The following is a 14828-nucleotide window of genomic DNA, read 5'->3' as shown; positions in this document are numbered from 1 at the left end:
GGCAAATCTTTATTAAGTCTTTTGAAAAATGATGTTCCTTTAAAGTCCATGTCTTTGCTCTATTATCTGAAACTCCATCAGCATCTCCACCTCTCCCAGAAACCCAGTTAGATTCTCCAATTTTAGATGAACACACAGGTGACCCGGTCATGTGGGGTTTATTGGCAGCTTCAGAGACATGAAAACCTAGCATTGCCCTAAACTGAGGCCCACCATAGAGTTTCTTGATCATCTTCTCTTTCCATATTTACTCACCACCGAAAGTACACCTGGCTGACAAGGCACCTAGCTAAGATCAGCATTTCAGTGAGTCACTGCAAATCTTGCCTCAGGGACAAGTACAGAAATCTTACCCTGAAACATACACTGGGAGTTAAAGGAAATGTATCCAGTTCCAGAGAATTAAAAAAGAAATCATGGAGGCGGAGGCAGGAGGATTGCAGGTTTAAAGCCAGCCTCAGCAACTTAGTGAGGCTCTAAGCAACTTGGTGAGACCTGTCTCAAAATAAAAAATAAAAAGCGCTCTTGGGTTCAATCCCAGGTCCCCAGGTGTGTAACATACTCTGAAAACTGTGAAGTGCTATAGCCAGTCAGATTCTGTAGGGAAAAAACGCCGATAATGACAATGTTAATAGTAACAAACCTTGAGAAAGACAATTCACAGGCATTCTAGGGATGCCTGGTGTGTGTCCTCCTATGATTTAAGTGGCTGGGCAGAGGCGGGATAACTTAGGACACTGGGGTTGTGTTTTCTGTTTTTTATGAGAGTCTGTGTGAGTGTTGAGTGGTGAAGGAAGATGGATAAGTTTACCTACTTCACACCCATGAACCACCTCCCATAAGTCCACCATGATCAGATGATTAGGTGGGAATGCCAAAGCCAAGTGTGGAGGGAAGGTCAGAAAACTGCTTGGCTTCCATATTTCCTGGGACCTCAGACTGAACTCTGCAGAAGGGAGTTGCCACAGAGGGAGGGAACAGAGAGGGAACAGAGAGGGACAGGATTTTACTGGGTTAGGCAAGAAAGGAAACCTCCCCGTAGTTCTCTCTCCTTCTTATCTATCTTGCATTATCAGGGATTGAACCCAGGGGTGCATTGAGTTACACCACAATCCCTTTTCATTTTGATTTTGAGACAGGGTCTTGCTTAGTTACTCAGGCTGGCCTGGAACACACAATCCTCTTGCTTCAGTCTCCTGAAGTGTGGGGGCTAATAGGTGTGTGCCACCATGCCCAGGAAAGCTTGTTCTCTTGAATGCCCTCCTTCAGTAAGATGCTTATCAGCCCTGGATTTTGCGTTTGTTTTGAACACCCTGAACTTGAGTGACCACAGGCATAGTTTTCTGCAACAGCCAGGAAGTCAGTAACAGACCAAACCTAAGGCTGTAGGTATCCCCACCAGCCTTTTCTGGACTTCAAAATATCAGTTACGCTTTAAGAAAGTCACAGAGGTGGAGATAAGGCCTTCTGTGCCCACCAAGATTCAACATTTAAGAACTAGTCCGGCCACCCAGACCTGCAGGCTCTGGGCCTCACCCATCTCCATAGCAACTTCGGCTCACCATGGAATGCCAAGCCTGGGATGGGCAGAGTCACTAGTCAGGAGGCTGGGCCCAGCAGAGCCAGCAAGAACAAACAGGATCCCAGTGTTGAAGTCTCCTATAATCCTCTCCTTATCTTCCTCCCCAGCTTTAAATGCAGCTAGAGTTGCTGGCATCTGAAGGGTGGACACACTTGGGCAGGTCTTGGAGTTCTCCTGCATCACCATGCCATTAAAACAGTGACAACAAAACCAAATTTCATTTTAATCAGTAGAAGAAATGGTATGGCTTGCTCTCTCCTTAGGGAACACAAGCAAACTATCAGCTCATGGCAAAATTTAAAGGTATCCATCCACAGGGCACATGACCAACTTCAGTTTTATTAGAGGGGAATTGAAAAGCTCCAGAGATCACAGCCCTAGAGAACAAAGTCCCCTTTGGGGGCATGACCATCCCAGGAACTGGTGGGCAGGCCAACCCGAGGACCATGTCCTTTCTCTAGAAAGCTGCTTCTTCTTCTTCTTCTTCTTCTTCTTCTTCTTCTTTTTCTTTTTTTTTTTTTTTTGCAGTGCTGAGGATAGAATCCAGGGCCTCATGCATACTAAGCAAGTGTTTTACCACTGAGCTATATCTCCGGCCCACTCCAGAAAACTTCTGCACTCTGAGCTTCCACCAAGCTGGTGTCTCAAGGTGGCACTTAGAATCTCTATCTTCAAAGGGAATTCAGGAAACTCCTTTCTAAGCTAGTGACTGATTCTTAAGAAGCGTGGCCCCTAGAACCTGTCAGACATGCTATTCTACTTTGACGCATGCTCAGATGTGGCACCACTAATTCAGGCCTTCATTTACATACTGAACAAGCAGGTCAGACAGGAAAAAGCTCTCTCTGGGGCTTCAGAACCAAGAGAATAGCTTTCTATGTATCCCTGTTGAGAAGTATGAAGTCCTGGAAGAGAGGTATGATCTTCCTGAGCTCAGGTTTCCTTGTCTGTGTAAGGAGAAGTCACAGCTTCAGCCTGACAAGGAAGCAGAGCTGGACCTCCCACTCCACGTTGAAATCTGGAGAGGAGGACTCCATCTCCCTGACCTTGGAAAGCCACAGAGTTTGCCTGGGGGTCACGTTTGAGATGCCCTATGGTTGCAGTGAAGGGAGAGACTATGGGGTGCACTAGTGGGAAGGAAGGGAGAGGTTAAAATGGAGAGATGCTGGCTGGGCAGCTCCATACTGAAATCTCAGAGCCAGGAAGCCAGAGAAAACAGTTCAAGTTGGAACGTGCATTTGAGAACCAAATGCACATTTTCCACCCAGGTCTGTCCTGGAACCCTTCTCCTACAAAAGTCCTGATGACTCAGGGGTGTGTAAGAGGCTCCCACAGCTTCTGCATCAGACAGTGTTGAAGTTTGGTAAAAACTTCCCTTATTTCCTAGTCCAGGCTCTATTATGAATGAGAGTGGACTCTGACCTCTTGTAACTCCAAACTCTGGAAAGTTTTTTTTTTTTTTTAAAACTAGAGATTTACCCTTAAACTATATCCTCAGCCCTTTAGGCTGGCCTCAAACTTGGGATCCTCCTGCTTCAGCCTCCTGGATTATAGGCATGCACCACCATTCCTGGTGAAAGATCATTTTTAAAATTACAAAAATCACACAGAAGCCAGTGGTCCAGCTGCATATCTAGCTAGTGCTGTCTCCGCTCCACAGGCAGGTTTTCCTGTCCATAAGCAACTCCTCCAGAGGCTGGTAAATAATAGGCACAAGAGTGATTTGATAATAATAGCAATAGTTATGGTCTGTGAGGACCCACGTGTGGCACACATTATAAAAGATGGTTATGTAAATATCTCACTGCCTCATCCTCTCATCTCCCTTATTTTATAGCTGATTCAGAATCACAGATGTTAAGCAACTCACTCAAAAAACAAAACAAAAAGACAAACCCCCATACATAACAAAAATAGTCAGGGTTCAAACTCAACCAGATCCATGTAGATGACTCACATCTACACTTTCTCCCGCACTGTGCTTCCTCATTGCCCAGGTGGTAAGGGGGACCCCCCAGGACAGAAGGGGGCCTGGATACGTTGATTTTGGCAAAATGCTCTGACTTAAACCTTAACTTGGTGACAAGGATTCCTCTACTTGCCCTGGCTTGATAACTCAGCCTATGTGAGAGGGGAGGGGCTTACCACTTGGGATTGTTTTCTCCTCCTCTCTTGAGGCTAGAAGAGATGATCCCCTGAGAGAACAAATGGCTGTCTCTGGGCCACTTCTACCTTAGGCTCATTTTCTATTACTAGTGTCCATAGGGTAGTAATGGTGACTTTGGTTCTGTTCTTCTCTATGACCTGGTTCCTGGGTGTCCTAGGTGGTCAAGAAAGTTCTAGACAAGAGGAATCAATCCACTTCTGGAAGTCATGAGGAATGAACTGTAGGGGTGGTGCTAAGGATACCCTTCTTAGAGGTTTGGATGTGAACTAAGCTTATTTCTTTCAGTTTTTACTGTGAATGAAATTTCAAGTTAAGTTCCACTAGGTGAGCCTCTGCCAATGGGGTTTCCTTATGGGGCATTTCCAGCAAAGTACAAAAATGGGCTCTCTGAGGTAGAAAGCTAAAATCTCCACTTCCTGTTCTGAAAGGATGACAGGACATAAGGCCTTGGCTTTGATGTGGTTCCACAGAGCTGAAATAGGGAGCTGTAGTGAGTGTGAACCTTTAGGACAAGATGGACGCCACTGAAGGAGGAGCCGGAGTAATGCTAATGCCTGCAACAGTGGCAGAAGTCAGCCCTGAACTTATGCTACGCGCTAGGCCCAGGATGATAGCTTTGCATTAAACATCCCACTATTCATTCCTCTTAACAACCTGAGATGTGGGCTATATTATTGCTTTCATGATCCAGATAAGGAAATGATGCTTAAGGGGATTGGTAATTTGCAGCCTCTCCATAGGAATCTCTATGTCTAATAAGCCATCTCACCTACTCCCTGCCCCTAATAATTACTCCAAGTCATAAATGGCCCCTTGTCACTTCATGTTGCTCTTTTAAGGTATCAGGGATGGAAGGAGGACACAACAAAGTCCCCAATCATCCATAAGGTCCTGGGGAAGCCAGACTTTTGTCTCTTGGGAATATTTTGTATCTCAAATTCTGAGATTATGATACCTACCTCATTACCCGTATAATTCAACATTAAAACAAATTATAAAACAAATATAATGAAGTTAAAGAAGGAGTCTATTTCCCCTGATTCCCTGGGCTTACCTGTGAAGCTGGTGCCCTAAGCTAATGCCTGGCCTATATGCTGACCTTGAGGTCTCCCTTTCTGGGGATTCCAGCATCCTTGGGGGGCTCCTGGGTGGAGGGGCAAAGGGGCCCAAGATAGCTATCATTTAAACACCAGAGCTCTTGGGCAGGGGGTGTAGTTCCGTGGTAGCATCTTGCCTAGCATGCACGAGGCCCAAGCTACCACCAGTGGATGCCACCATCTCTCTTCCGGGCCCTTTTGGACAATTTTGTTTGCATATCCCAAGCCTGGCCTCAGGCTGGTGCAAGGCATTTCCTTACTGGGGATGTTCTCTGCAACAGAAACGCAAAGCTTGACAGGTTTTCCAGGAGAGAAGGAGTATCTGGAGACTAGAGTTTTACTGTGAGGTCCTGCTGTCCCTTTTGATTCTTAGTGGTTTGCTCTAGATCCTGAGATGTGGTCAGGATCATCCTAGTTACAAATGAGAAAATAGGCTCAGAGATGTTATGACTTGCCTATGGTCACAGAGCAAATACAGAGTGACTCAGATCTCTCCTTCTGTCACATGCACAGCATGGGCCATGTGGTGATCAGTCACTCAAATGCCTGTCCCATTCTTGGTAGAAGGGAGGTAGCTTGGTCCCCTCTCTAGGGTAGGGTGTGGCAGGAGATTTAGGGCCACTTAAGCTTTTTCTCAGCATACCTTTATGGAAATGAAGCAGCTACCTGGTCTGGACAAGTTCAAGGGTTGAGAAATCCTCCCTTCCATGGATGAAGTCAGCATCATTTAAAAACCAGAGCCCTTGGGCAGGGGGTGTAGTTCAGTGGTAGCATATTGCCTAGCATGCACGAGGCCCAAGGTAGCCTTTTTCCAAACAAGAAATCTCATTTCAAGTTTCCACTGACTGCGTGCCAGATGCATAGCACACACTGGCCAGCCCATAAATAAATCCCTTTTCTGCTGAAAGCAGGCATTCTGATCTTAACCAAAATCATCTGATGTGGGGGACTGTTTTGGGGATGTTTTGCTTTAAATTCCAGAATACCACACATTTGTTTTTCATTGTGTATGCCTCACTAAGATGCCTAGAGATTATACATACACACTCTTGCTCACACTCTTTACCACGTGGACCAGCCAGTTCCTGTTCCATCTGCAGAACTCGTTAGTAGGTGCCTGCACGGCCCCAGAGGTCAGAGATATCCCTCTCTCGTTCTCTCTCTGTTTTACAGCTTTCAGGCACTGCCACGTGGTACACGGACTGGCAGTGTTGCAAAAGGTACTCCTAGCACTGCTCAGGTGAACACTATCCTCCCCGATCACGGACATCAGAGCCCCAGGCCAGCAATGGGAACAAGGGCCCAGGTTCCCAAACTCCTACCTCACCTATCACCTGCCCTGTCCCTTTGCTATGGTTCCCATCTAGATTTTAGGTCTTTTAACTTTTAGGCAGCAAGTACCCCACCCTAAGCACCTCACCTACACTATTTAATTTTCACAATAGGCCCAGTTCATAAGTAATATCATCTTCTTTCTTTGGTACCAGTGATTGAACCCAGGGATGCTTTACCACTGAGCTACAATCCCAGTCACTATCCTCTTTTTAATTTTTGATAAGTTGCTTAGGGCCTTGCTAAATTGCTGAGACTGGCCTTGTAATCCCCCTGCCTCAGTCTCCTGAGTTGCGGGATGACAGGTGCACTTGGCCTTGTTCTTTTTTTTCAAGATTAGAACACTGGGGCACAGAAGTCAAGTTGCATGCCTGAGATGACATGACAAATAAATAATAGAGCTGAACTTGAACTCAGAACTGACTGTAAAGCCCAAATTCTCAATTGTTTTGTTAACCTGTGTAACTTTTTTCTTTTCTTTTTTTTCCTCTAGTGCTGGGGAACCCAGGGCCTCTGACTACACCCCCAGTCCCGGAACTGTTGGTCTTTTTGATCCCTTTCTTTTATTTCTAAGCCAGAATTTTTTCCTTTTTCCCTTCCTCCATCCTAACCACATCTGATCCCCTTTCAAAAGTGACACCTTCTATCTCTACAGGCCCTAAGAGAGCCCAGGTGCAAGGGAAGAAAGACACCTGCAACGTGCATGTGTCTCGAGAGGTGGCCCGAGCCTGGCCTCTCTCAGGGAAGAGCTGTTGGATGAACAGAGCCTAAGAAGTAGCTGCTGCTTCCTCTCACTGGCCTCTGGCCTGAGCGCTTGGTCCACACCCTGGCTCCACTAAACACAAGCAGTGCTCTGGGAAGCAGATCCTCTGAAGCAACTTGGCACATTTTCTTCTCTTCCTGGCTTTGCTTTTGCTGCCTGAAGCTGCCCATTGGCTACTATGTCCACAGATGGGACCGCAGTCCATCCACTGCCCATTGTCCTTTCATCCCTTATAGGAATAGCCCCAAAGTGCAATCCAGAGTCTCTGCCCTTCCTGCACAGCACCATCCAGCCAGCAAAGGGCACAAGGGGGCCTCACTCTATAGGCTTCTGTGACAGTTCTGGACACCAGCCCTTGAAACACATCATGGGGTCCTACAAAGGGACTAAGTGTCCCTCCCAAGCACTGGACAAGGACTTAATTTCTATTTGCAATGGGTTTTCTGGGTCTCTAAAGGGAGATTTAACCAGGCTGTCTTAGGAAGCCAGGGCTGCACTTTGATTGGAGTAGAGGGGAGCAGAGTATGGAAGGATTGTCCCAGGTTTATAGAAAGGAAGCTTTAAAACATCGAGCATGGGAGTAATAGATTTAAATCAACAACCCCACACCGCAAGGAAGAAGGCATTCACTTGGCAGTAGGAGAGCAGGAGAAGCTGCCTTGGTGAGCAGGGCCTGTGCGTCCCTGGGGTGGACATTCCTCTCTAGGAGTGGGCCACAGAGGGAAGTGTACAGGGTTCCCCACCCTGAGAACACCTACTTAAGTTGGGGCATGTGTGCAAATTGGCACACTGCCATTGCTGTGTGGGACGAGGTGACTTGGATTCAGACCCCTAACTTCTCTTGACTGGAAAAGCAATACTGAGTTCCTAAGTCTGATTTTGCTGAACTTTATATTTTATAGTTTTAATAAATTCATATTATCATTTATCATACTATAGGTTCAAAGTAGGTTGAAAAGAAAGGAACACTAGAATGTTACAGAAATTCATTCTGAAATGAATAAATTCAAGTTACTTTAAGGTATTTTAAACTCCCAAGTCAAAGATCCTAAGATCCACATGGGAATTGTGTTGCTTCTATACTTGGACATTTACATGCAGTTCAGACTGAGAGTTAGGCAAGGACTGTGTCCTGATGCGGAAATGTCCCATGTAAAGCAGGAGCTTGACAGAAGTTGTGGCCACTGGACTGCCGAGGTCTGAGAGGCATTCCCTGGAACCCTGGATATGCATTGGGTAAGCTGTGAAGGGTCAGTTACTTCCCTAACAGTCAGAGCCAGCCCTATTCCTGCTCCTGTCCCCTGCATGATGTTCAACAAGAGGATGAAGGAAGGAGGACTTATTACTGAGGGTTTCTAATTTTTCTCTAAGTCAACAGTCCCCAAGCCTCTTTGCCTAGGGACTTTCTTTGGAATCAAATTAACTTGGACCCTCTCCAAGTCAGACTGTTTTGGCTTTCCCTGTCACTTAGCCAGACTCCTTGACAATTCCCTAAAAGATCCCCCATGAGACATTTTCTCCTTCCTCAAATCCTCAGAGTCAAGATGGGCCAGGATGGTCCTTCCAAGCTCCATTTGGTGGGAAGGAGGAGAAGAGAAAGTGAGAGCTCTGCTCTTCCAGAACAGAGGCAAATCACTCAAGCTATTGGAAAACCTAACCAAAGAAGCAAAACTTGGCTGGAAGCTCATAAAGCTGAATTCTTCCTGTGGACCAGCTATAAGGAACACTCATTAAATGAAGCGAGAGTCAAAGCCACTCCTTGGGCAATGATTAAGCTTAGACTCAGTGAGAATGGGTGGGGAGGCTGGCTCTTTAGTTTGGGCTGCACTTGATCATCATGGGAACTTAGGGTTTTGAATGTCTTTTGCAAAACTCCCTATTCTTCTCCCATAGAGCCCCTAGGGAGTTGGTAAGGCAAGCTGCTTCTTAGGGCAGAAACATGGAATTCAGAACAGAACAGGAGAAATCAAGGGAGAAAAACTAATATGAAGCATTTATATTACTTTGAAATAAAATCCTTAGGTCCTCAGGTCCATGGGAAAGAAAAAACAAACAAATCAAAACAACAACAACAAAAACGGCAAACACCCCTTGCCCCATGGGGGTGAGGAGTGGGGAATCAGGCAGAACATTTTCTGGAGGCAGATCCCATTGATTTCATGGGATTCCCTAGAAAGATTAAGATCTCCTCGTCTAGGATGACAACATAAAATACTTAAAAACTATCCACAACTTAGTATTTTTTTTTTTTTTTGGTGGTGTCAGGGGGGAGAAAATTACCGGATGGATGTAATTATTATAAAATTATCTCATATGGGGACAGGATGTTGCTTTCCACAGCTGCATGCCATCATTTGATGGAAAATGAAAATGTCCCTGGACCAGCCTGACTTTTTCCATGGGATAAAACAGGCAAGAGATCTGCAGTCAGAACTCCAAAATATAAATTACAAAGTATAGTAAGATTTGTCCTTTTTGTCTCCTCAATTTCTTCAGTTGCAAGGAATTTCTCCTGGTTCTCCAGGGCTTGGGTCTGAGATTTGCAAATCCTGAAACAACGAATCTGTTCCTCTCCTGTACATAACAGGTAAAGCTCATTCCTGAAATGTTTATGATTGAAAAAACCTGCAGCAGGTTCAAATAAAATTTTACTGACCCCACTTGGGAGAGGGAACATAGTAAACAGAACATAGTAAACACCAGCTTCTTTAAACGTCTCTGCCCTTCTTTCCCAGACTTCACACAGGTCCACCTAGGATATTGCCACCCATAAGGTGGCAATAGACATGTGGAAACCTGGGGACCTCAGGCCCCTACCTTGCCATCAGATGTGTCCAGGCAAAACCCTCTTAAAATTTGTGTCCTACAGAAGAAAAGGAGCTTTTGGAAATTCAAGGTGTTATTAAGTTGCAAACTGCAACCAACTGCAGAAGCCACACCTCCTTGTAAAATTGAACTGAACAAGAAAATAAACAGAACAAACCTGGGATACAGCTCTGTGTGCAAGAGGGAAGGTTCACATCCAACACTCCTCCCAAAGAAAGGTGTGAGAATGCCGATTTGTGACACCAGAAGCCACAAAAGACTCATTTACGGGAGTAAGGGCTCTGGAGAGCAGGGCCCACAGATAGGGCTGCTTATCAGTGCCCTTCCAAATTCAGGTCTCAACCAGCACTGCTTCCTTTGAGCACAGGTCTGGGTTGGTGCTGTGAGCTACTATGAAACCAGAGGTAGATCGTGTGGGTGAGAGTGTGTATGCAGAGAGTGAGCGTGAGCGGTGTATACAGGAATGCTCCTCCCATCACCCAAAGATCAGGAGTTGAACCTCTGTTGTTGGCAACCATCGCTGGGGTTGCCAACAGCGATGGTTGGGGAGAAAGCATAAAGATGTGGGCAGGGGAAAAGTCAGCAGCTGACACCTGGCCTCAGCTCACCTCTCCCCAAACCTGCCAGCTCCAGCACAAACACAGAGCTTCACCACCAGCTCAGACAGTCTGGGCGCCAGACCTGGGAAGCCATTTTATGCAACAGCCCAGCCACCAGCTCAGTCCAACATCCAAGTCAAACAGCTTTTGGAGGGGGCGACAAGTGAGGGAAGCGGGGGAGGGGCCTTTGCCACCCCCCTCATCCATGCCCTGCCCAGAACCTCACCTCCCGATGCCTTAGGTTTCTCTGCCATGCAGTTGTATTTTCAGAAATGCCCTCTCCCACCGCAGTCAGACAAGTACCAACACATGAAATGGAGTCAGTGTTTCCCTGCAGGGAAAGAGGTTGGCACTGATGCAGGAGGAGGTGGAAAAGAAGGGAGGCTGTGTGGACTGGGAGTGTGCTCCTGGCTCCATCTGTGGTTTAAACTTCCACACTTCTCAGGGAATTGCTCCCACCCTCCCCACAGCTTCAAACCTCTTTCCACTTTCTAACAATAGCTGCTGGGGTCCGGGGCTGACCTGGCATTGACTGTGCTAAGTGCATTACATACATGCCTTAAACCCTCGCTGTGATCCCCTCGGTGATGGGGACATTGAATCCAAAGCTGGAACTTTGACTATTAGACAGAATGACCACAAGTGGCTCAGGTATATGGGCAACGAAAACAGAACACCCAGAACAGAGAGACCCCACCTAGGATGAGTAAAGACCTAGTACCAGGAATACAGATGCAAGAACAAGGTTCCTCCAAGATACAGGTTAAGAGAAGCCAAATTCTGAGAAGCCTCACTATCTGCTATGTGTTTTCACATCCTGACTCCTATTTTGGGTCATGTGGGAAAATCCTATTTCTGTAGGTGGTGTGGTGAGGTTGGTTTCATAGGCTGGCTTGAGGGACCTTTTGGGACCATTTGCTCCAATGCATTGGTTTTACAGATGAGGAAACTGAGGACTGGGCAAATGGACAGAAAATAGTGGTGGTAGGGTCTGCTCTCCAGTGTAGCCAACCCATCACCTCCTCTGCTCCAAGCTTTTCCCCTTCTCTGACCATGAAGAGGACAGAAAGCCCTTAATTTGCAGGCTAGGATTTTGGGCAAAATAATGAGAAAGACGCATTCCTGGCTTGGCTTAAGCCTGGACACCCACTTCACAGCTTGAAATACTTGTGCTATTTGTCACTCTAACATAGTAAGATGTTTTCCCTCCCAACCTTTTTATTTGGGTGGGGGAGTAGAAAGGTAGGCAGGGTGGTCTGAAGGAAATGCAGATACAAACCTACAGAATTTGGCTTTGGGGATTTTTGGAAAACAGATTGCTGGTTTGACTGTGGGCATCAGATACCCCACTGTGGGAGGGCAGGCTGTGCAGGCTCAGCTATCGTGGAGTGAGTGATCTAGAAGAATACCAGTGGGGCAAGGAAGAGGCACGCCCCTCCCTACTGCCAGAGAGAAACTGAGGCTGGTTTCTCTCTGGATCCCTGTCACTCATCCCCTTTCAGTGTCCTTAGCACATGAGGTGTTGGTGGCCCTCAGCATCCCACCTCCTGATTTTCAAGGCCCACTTTGGGTTCCAAATACCAAGTTGATAAATGCTGGTCTGAAGAGAGAAACAAATGGTGACATCATAATAATCCCAGCATTTCCTAGAGATCATAGCTAGTCTTAAAAAATATTTTGGGGACATTTATCCCACTCTTCTTCCATTCTCAGTTAGAATCTGGTGTAACACATCTGGGTAAGGTAACATACGTCTGAAACTATCCTGCCACATGACCTTGGATAAGTCACTTAACCTTTCACAGAGACCAGACTGCAGATCATTAATCACTAAAATGGGGATAATGCTTCCTATTCTGGCTCTATCAGGGAACTTTGTGTGTGTGTGTGTGTGTGTGTGGTGGTGGTGGTGGTGGGGTGGCTCTGGAGACTGTATTCCATCATCTCCTGGAGGATGAAGGCTTAGTCTCTATAGGACCCCAGCGCAGGACATCTGAACAATATAACTGAGGAAAATATAGCTAACTGCTCACCTCCCTACCTGTGATAGTAACAGAAGAGGACAGAAGGAAAACAAGGGGCCTGGAGTGTGTAGTACTGGCTTAGTCTCTGTGATCCTGGGCAAATCACCCCCTTTCCCGTCTCTGCTTCCTCACTGTCAACAAGCGGACTTGAGTGCACAACCTGTAAAGTCATTCCCCAACCCTAAAACCACACACTTCCGGAGCGAGACATATCTGTTTCGAATGGCACAGCTAACCAACAGCACTTAGTCCAGACAGGGGAGCTCTAAATACAAGTCGGGTGGCAGGCTGGAGACAGTATCGACAGATTGCAGGCCAGCAGGCAACAGACTGGGTTGACATGGGGTGGCCACAGGCGCCTCCCCTCAGCCTCCTGCATATGCCACAGGGCAGATGGGGGTACGCAGGCACACTGTGGAAGTCTGTGCCCCCAGTCCCAAACCTTGATGCAGTCTAGCAGACAGCTGGAGATGATGGACAGACCAGCAGAGGAGAGACTGTACTAGGGAAAAGAGGAAAAATCCCCAAAGAGCAAGGGTGGGGTGGGGCTGGGCTCTCAGACATTCTTTTGTGGTGCCTGGAGTTGGTCAGTGGAGGAAAACAAACCTGGCAGTGGGGTGGCTGCTAGGGTTGGAGGGGGTGCCCACTATAGGCAGGGTCTCCCTGAAGCAGGTCAAAGGTTGAACAAGGCACAGGGCACTAGAGCGTGTGTGGATGCCAGAAACAGCAGGTGAGTTTCTGCAGGATGCAGAACTGCCCCCACTTCACCCCAGGAATAGGATTAATCTTAGATTTGCTCTGAGGATCCTAGGGACCCCAGTGGCCGATTGAGGGGAATAGCACATTTTGTTGTTGTTGTTAACAAGTCTCCACCAGACTTGTTAACACCAACAGCCATCTCTCTTGTGGGTGGCACAGGGGTTACTTTGACAAAACCTTTACTGCTTGCAGAGGGGCAAACACTGTCCATGATGTGTTCAGGAGATATGACCCTCAGAACCAAGACACAGAGTCCTGGTGATTCCTGATTACAATCCTCGTTGGTCCCTTAACTCCCCAAGCAAAGATTGGGAGTGGACACTTTCCTTGTCTGTCACCTCTTTCAGGCTTCACATTTGTGGAGAGGCTAATTTGCAGAGTGGAGCAGGCACTGAGCCTCCTCTCCAGGTAAACGCCCATTCTCTGTGGCTCCGCCTTGCCCTTGGGTGGGCTGGTGGGGGTAGGGGCGGCGAGGCCCAAGCCCTTCTGGGCGGGCCGTTGAGGGCACCTGATCTCTCCCGGAAATGCAGAAACGCAGGGCTCGTCCCACAAGAGGGGCCAATAGGCATCTCCCCCTCCTTTCCTTTCCCAACTCTCCCAGAGTTTTCTCCAGTGAAGATAGTTATCGCTCTTAAAAAGAATCAAGACATGCTAGTCTTTCAGGTAACTTGGAGAGCTCTGACATTCTCACCTCAGCTCAGAGTCAAAGTCTGGGAGAACTGGGGTCCCGTGAAGTCCCTCCTCGAGGATGGAGGGGGATCACGACATCGCCCCTCTCCAGGGTAGAAGAACAGCTCTTTGCTAAGCCCTCCCTGCGCCGCCGAGTCCTTTAGAACGCCCGCAACCGCCCTTCCTCGAGACCCCCGACACTAGTGGAACCCAATCGGTCACGAACTACGCTGCCCGCCAGTCTTCCTCTCCCAGGGAGTTAAGTTCCCAGTTGAGAGTGCTCCGTTTTCTCTGCCGCCTCCCCTTTTTGCACTCCGAGGGGTCCGGGGTGGTAACAGACCCAAACCCCACCCCAAACCCTCGATGAGGGAGGGGGTCTAGGTTGGTCTGCGCACCCCAGCCAACCAGGACGAGCCCCCCACGAACATGCCCAGGAGTCCCGCCCGGGTCTGGCCCGGGCCGAAGAGTCAGCTGGCAGCCGCTGTGCCCTCTCTTTTCTCGCCCAGTCTGCCCGGCGCGGGCAGTGCCAGCTACTGGAACTCCCAGCTACCAGGCACCTCCGGCCGCGGACTGTGTCAGGGGCCGGGGAACAGGTGGCCCCAGAGAGGAGCGCACTGCAGTCGCGCTCACTCACCCAGAAGATGAAGTTAAATCCAAAGAGCAGGTATTTGATGCACTTGGTACCTCCTTTAACCGGCATGGTGCAGGATGGATTGGCCTGGGTAGGACTGGTTTGGGACCGGGGCTTGCGCGCAGTTGGGACGGGAGGGATCCGGCGCTGGACAGAGGTGCTCGAAGCTGCGGGCTGGCCTCGGGCTGCACTTTTAAAAAGTGCCACTCCTTACGGCGCGCGGCCCGCTGTGGTGCGCATGTGCCGTGGAATTCCGCCCCCATCGGCCCCGCCTCCCGGCCCCACCTGCCCCGCCCACGCTCCGCGGCTGCCGGGCCCAGGTTCCAGGGACGCCGGCCTCAGCCGCCCCGGAGTGCGGAGCAAGCTCTCCCACCCGCCC

The 14828-nt window shown here is 48.3% G+C and overlaps 1 protein-coding gene across 1 annotated transcript in view; it reads right to left on the bottom strand.

The window, feature by feature from the left end:
- Cd9 (CD9 molecule) overlaps window positions 1-14655 on the bottom strand; it is a 31652-nt gene extending 16997 nt beyond the window's left edge. Inside the window, exon 1 of the mRNA XM_046424186.2 lies at window positions 14453-14655. Coding sequence (XP_046280142.1) covers window positions 14453-14518 — 66 coding nt within the window. The 5' untranslated portion in view covers window positions 14519-14655. The remainder of the gene's footprint in view (window positions 1-14452) is intronic.
- Window positions 14656-14828: the final 173 nt, after the last annotated feature.

The sequence above is a fragment of the Marmota monax genome, unplaced genomic scaffold (genome assembly GCF_021218885.2).
Source record: "Marmota monax isolate L192 unplaced genomic scaffold, Marmota_monax_Labrador192_F-V1.1 WCK01_AAM20220418_F8-fsc00186, whole genome shotgun sequence".
Lineage (NCBI taxonomy): Eukaryota > Metazoa > Chordata > Mammalia > Rodentia > Sciuridae > Marmota > Marmota monax.
Note: the sequence above shows the minus strand (reverse complement) of the source record. Positions and strands in the feature narration are given on the sequence as shown.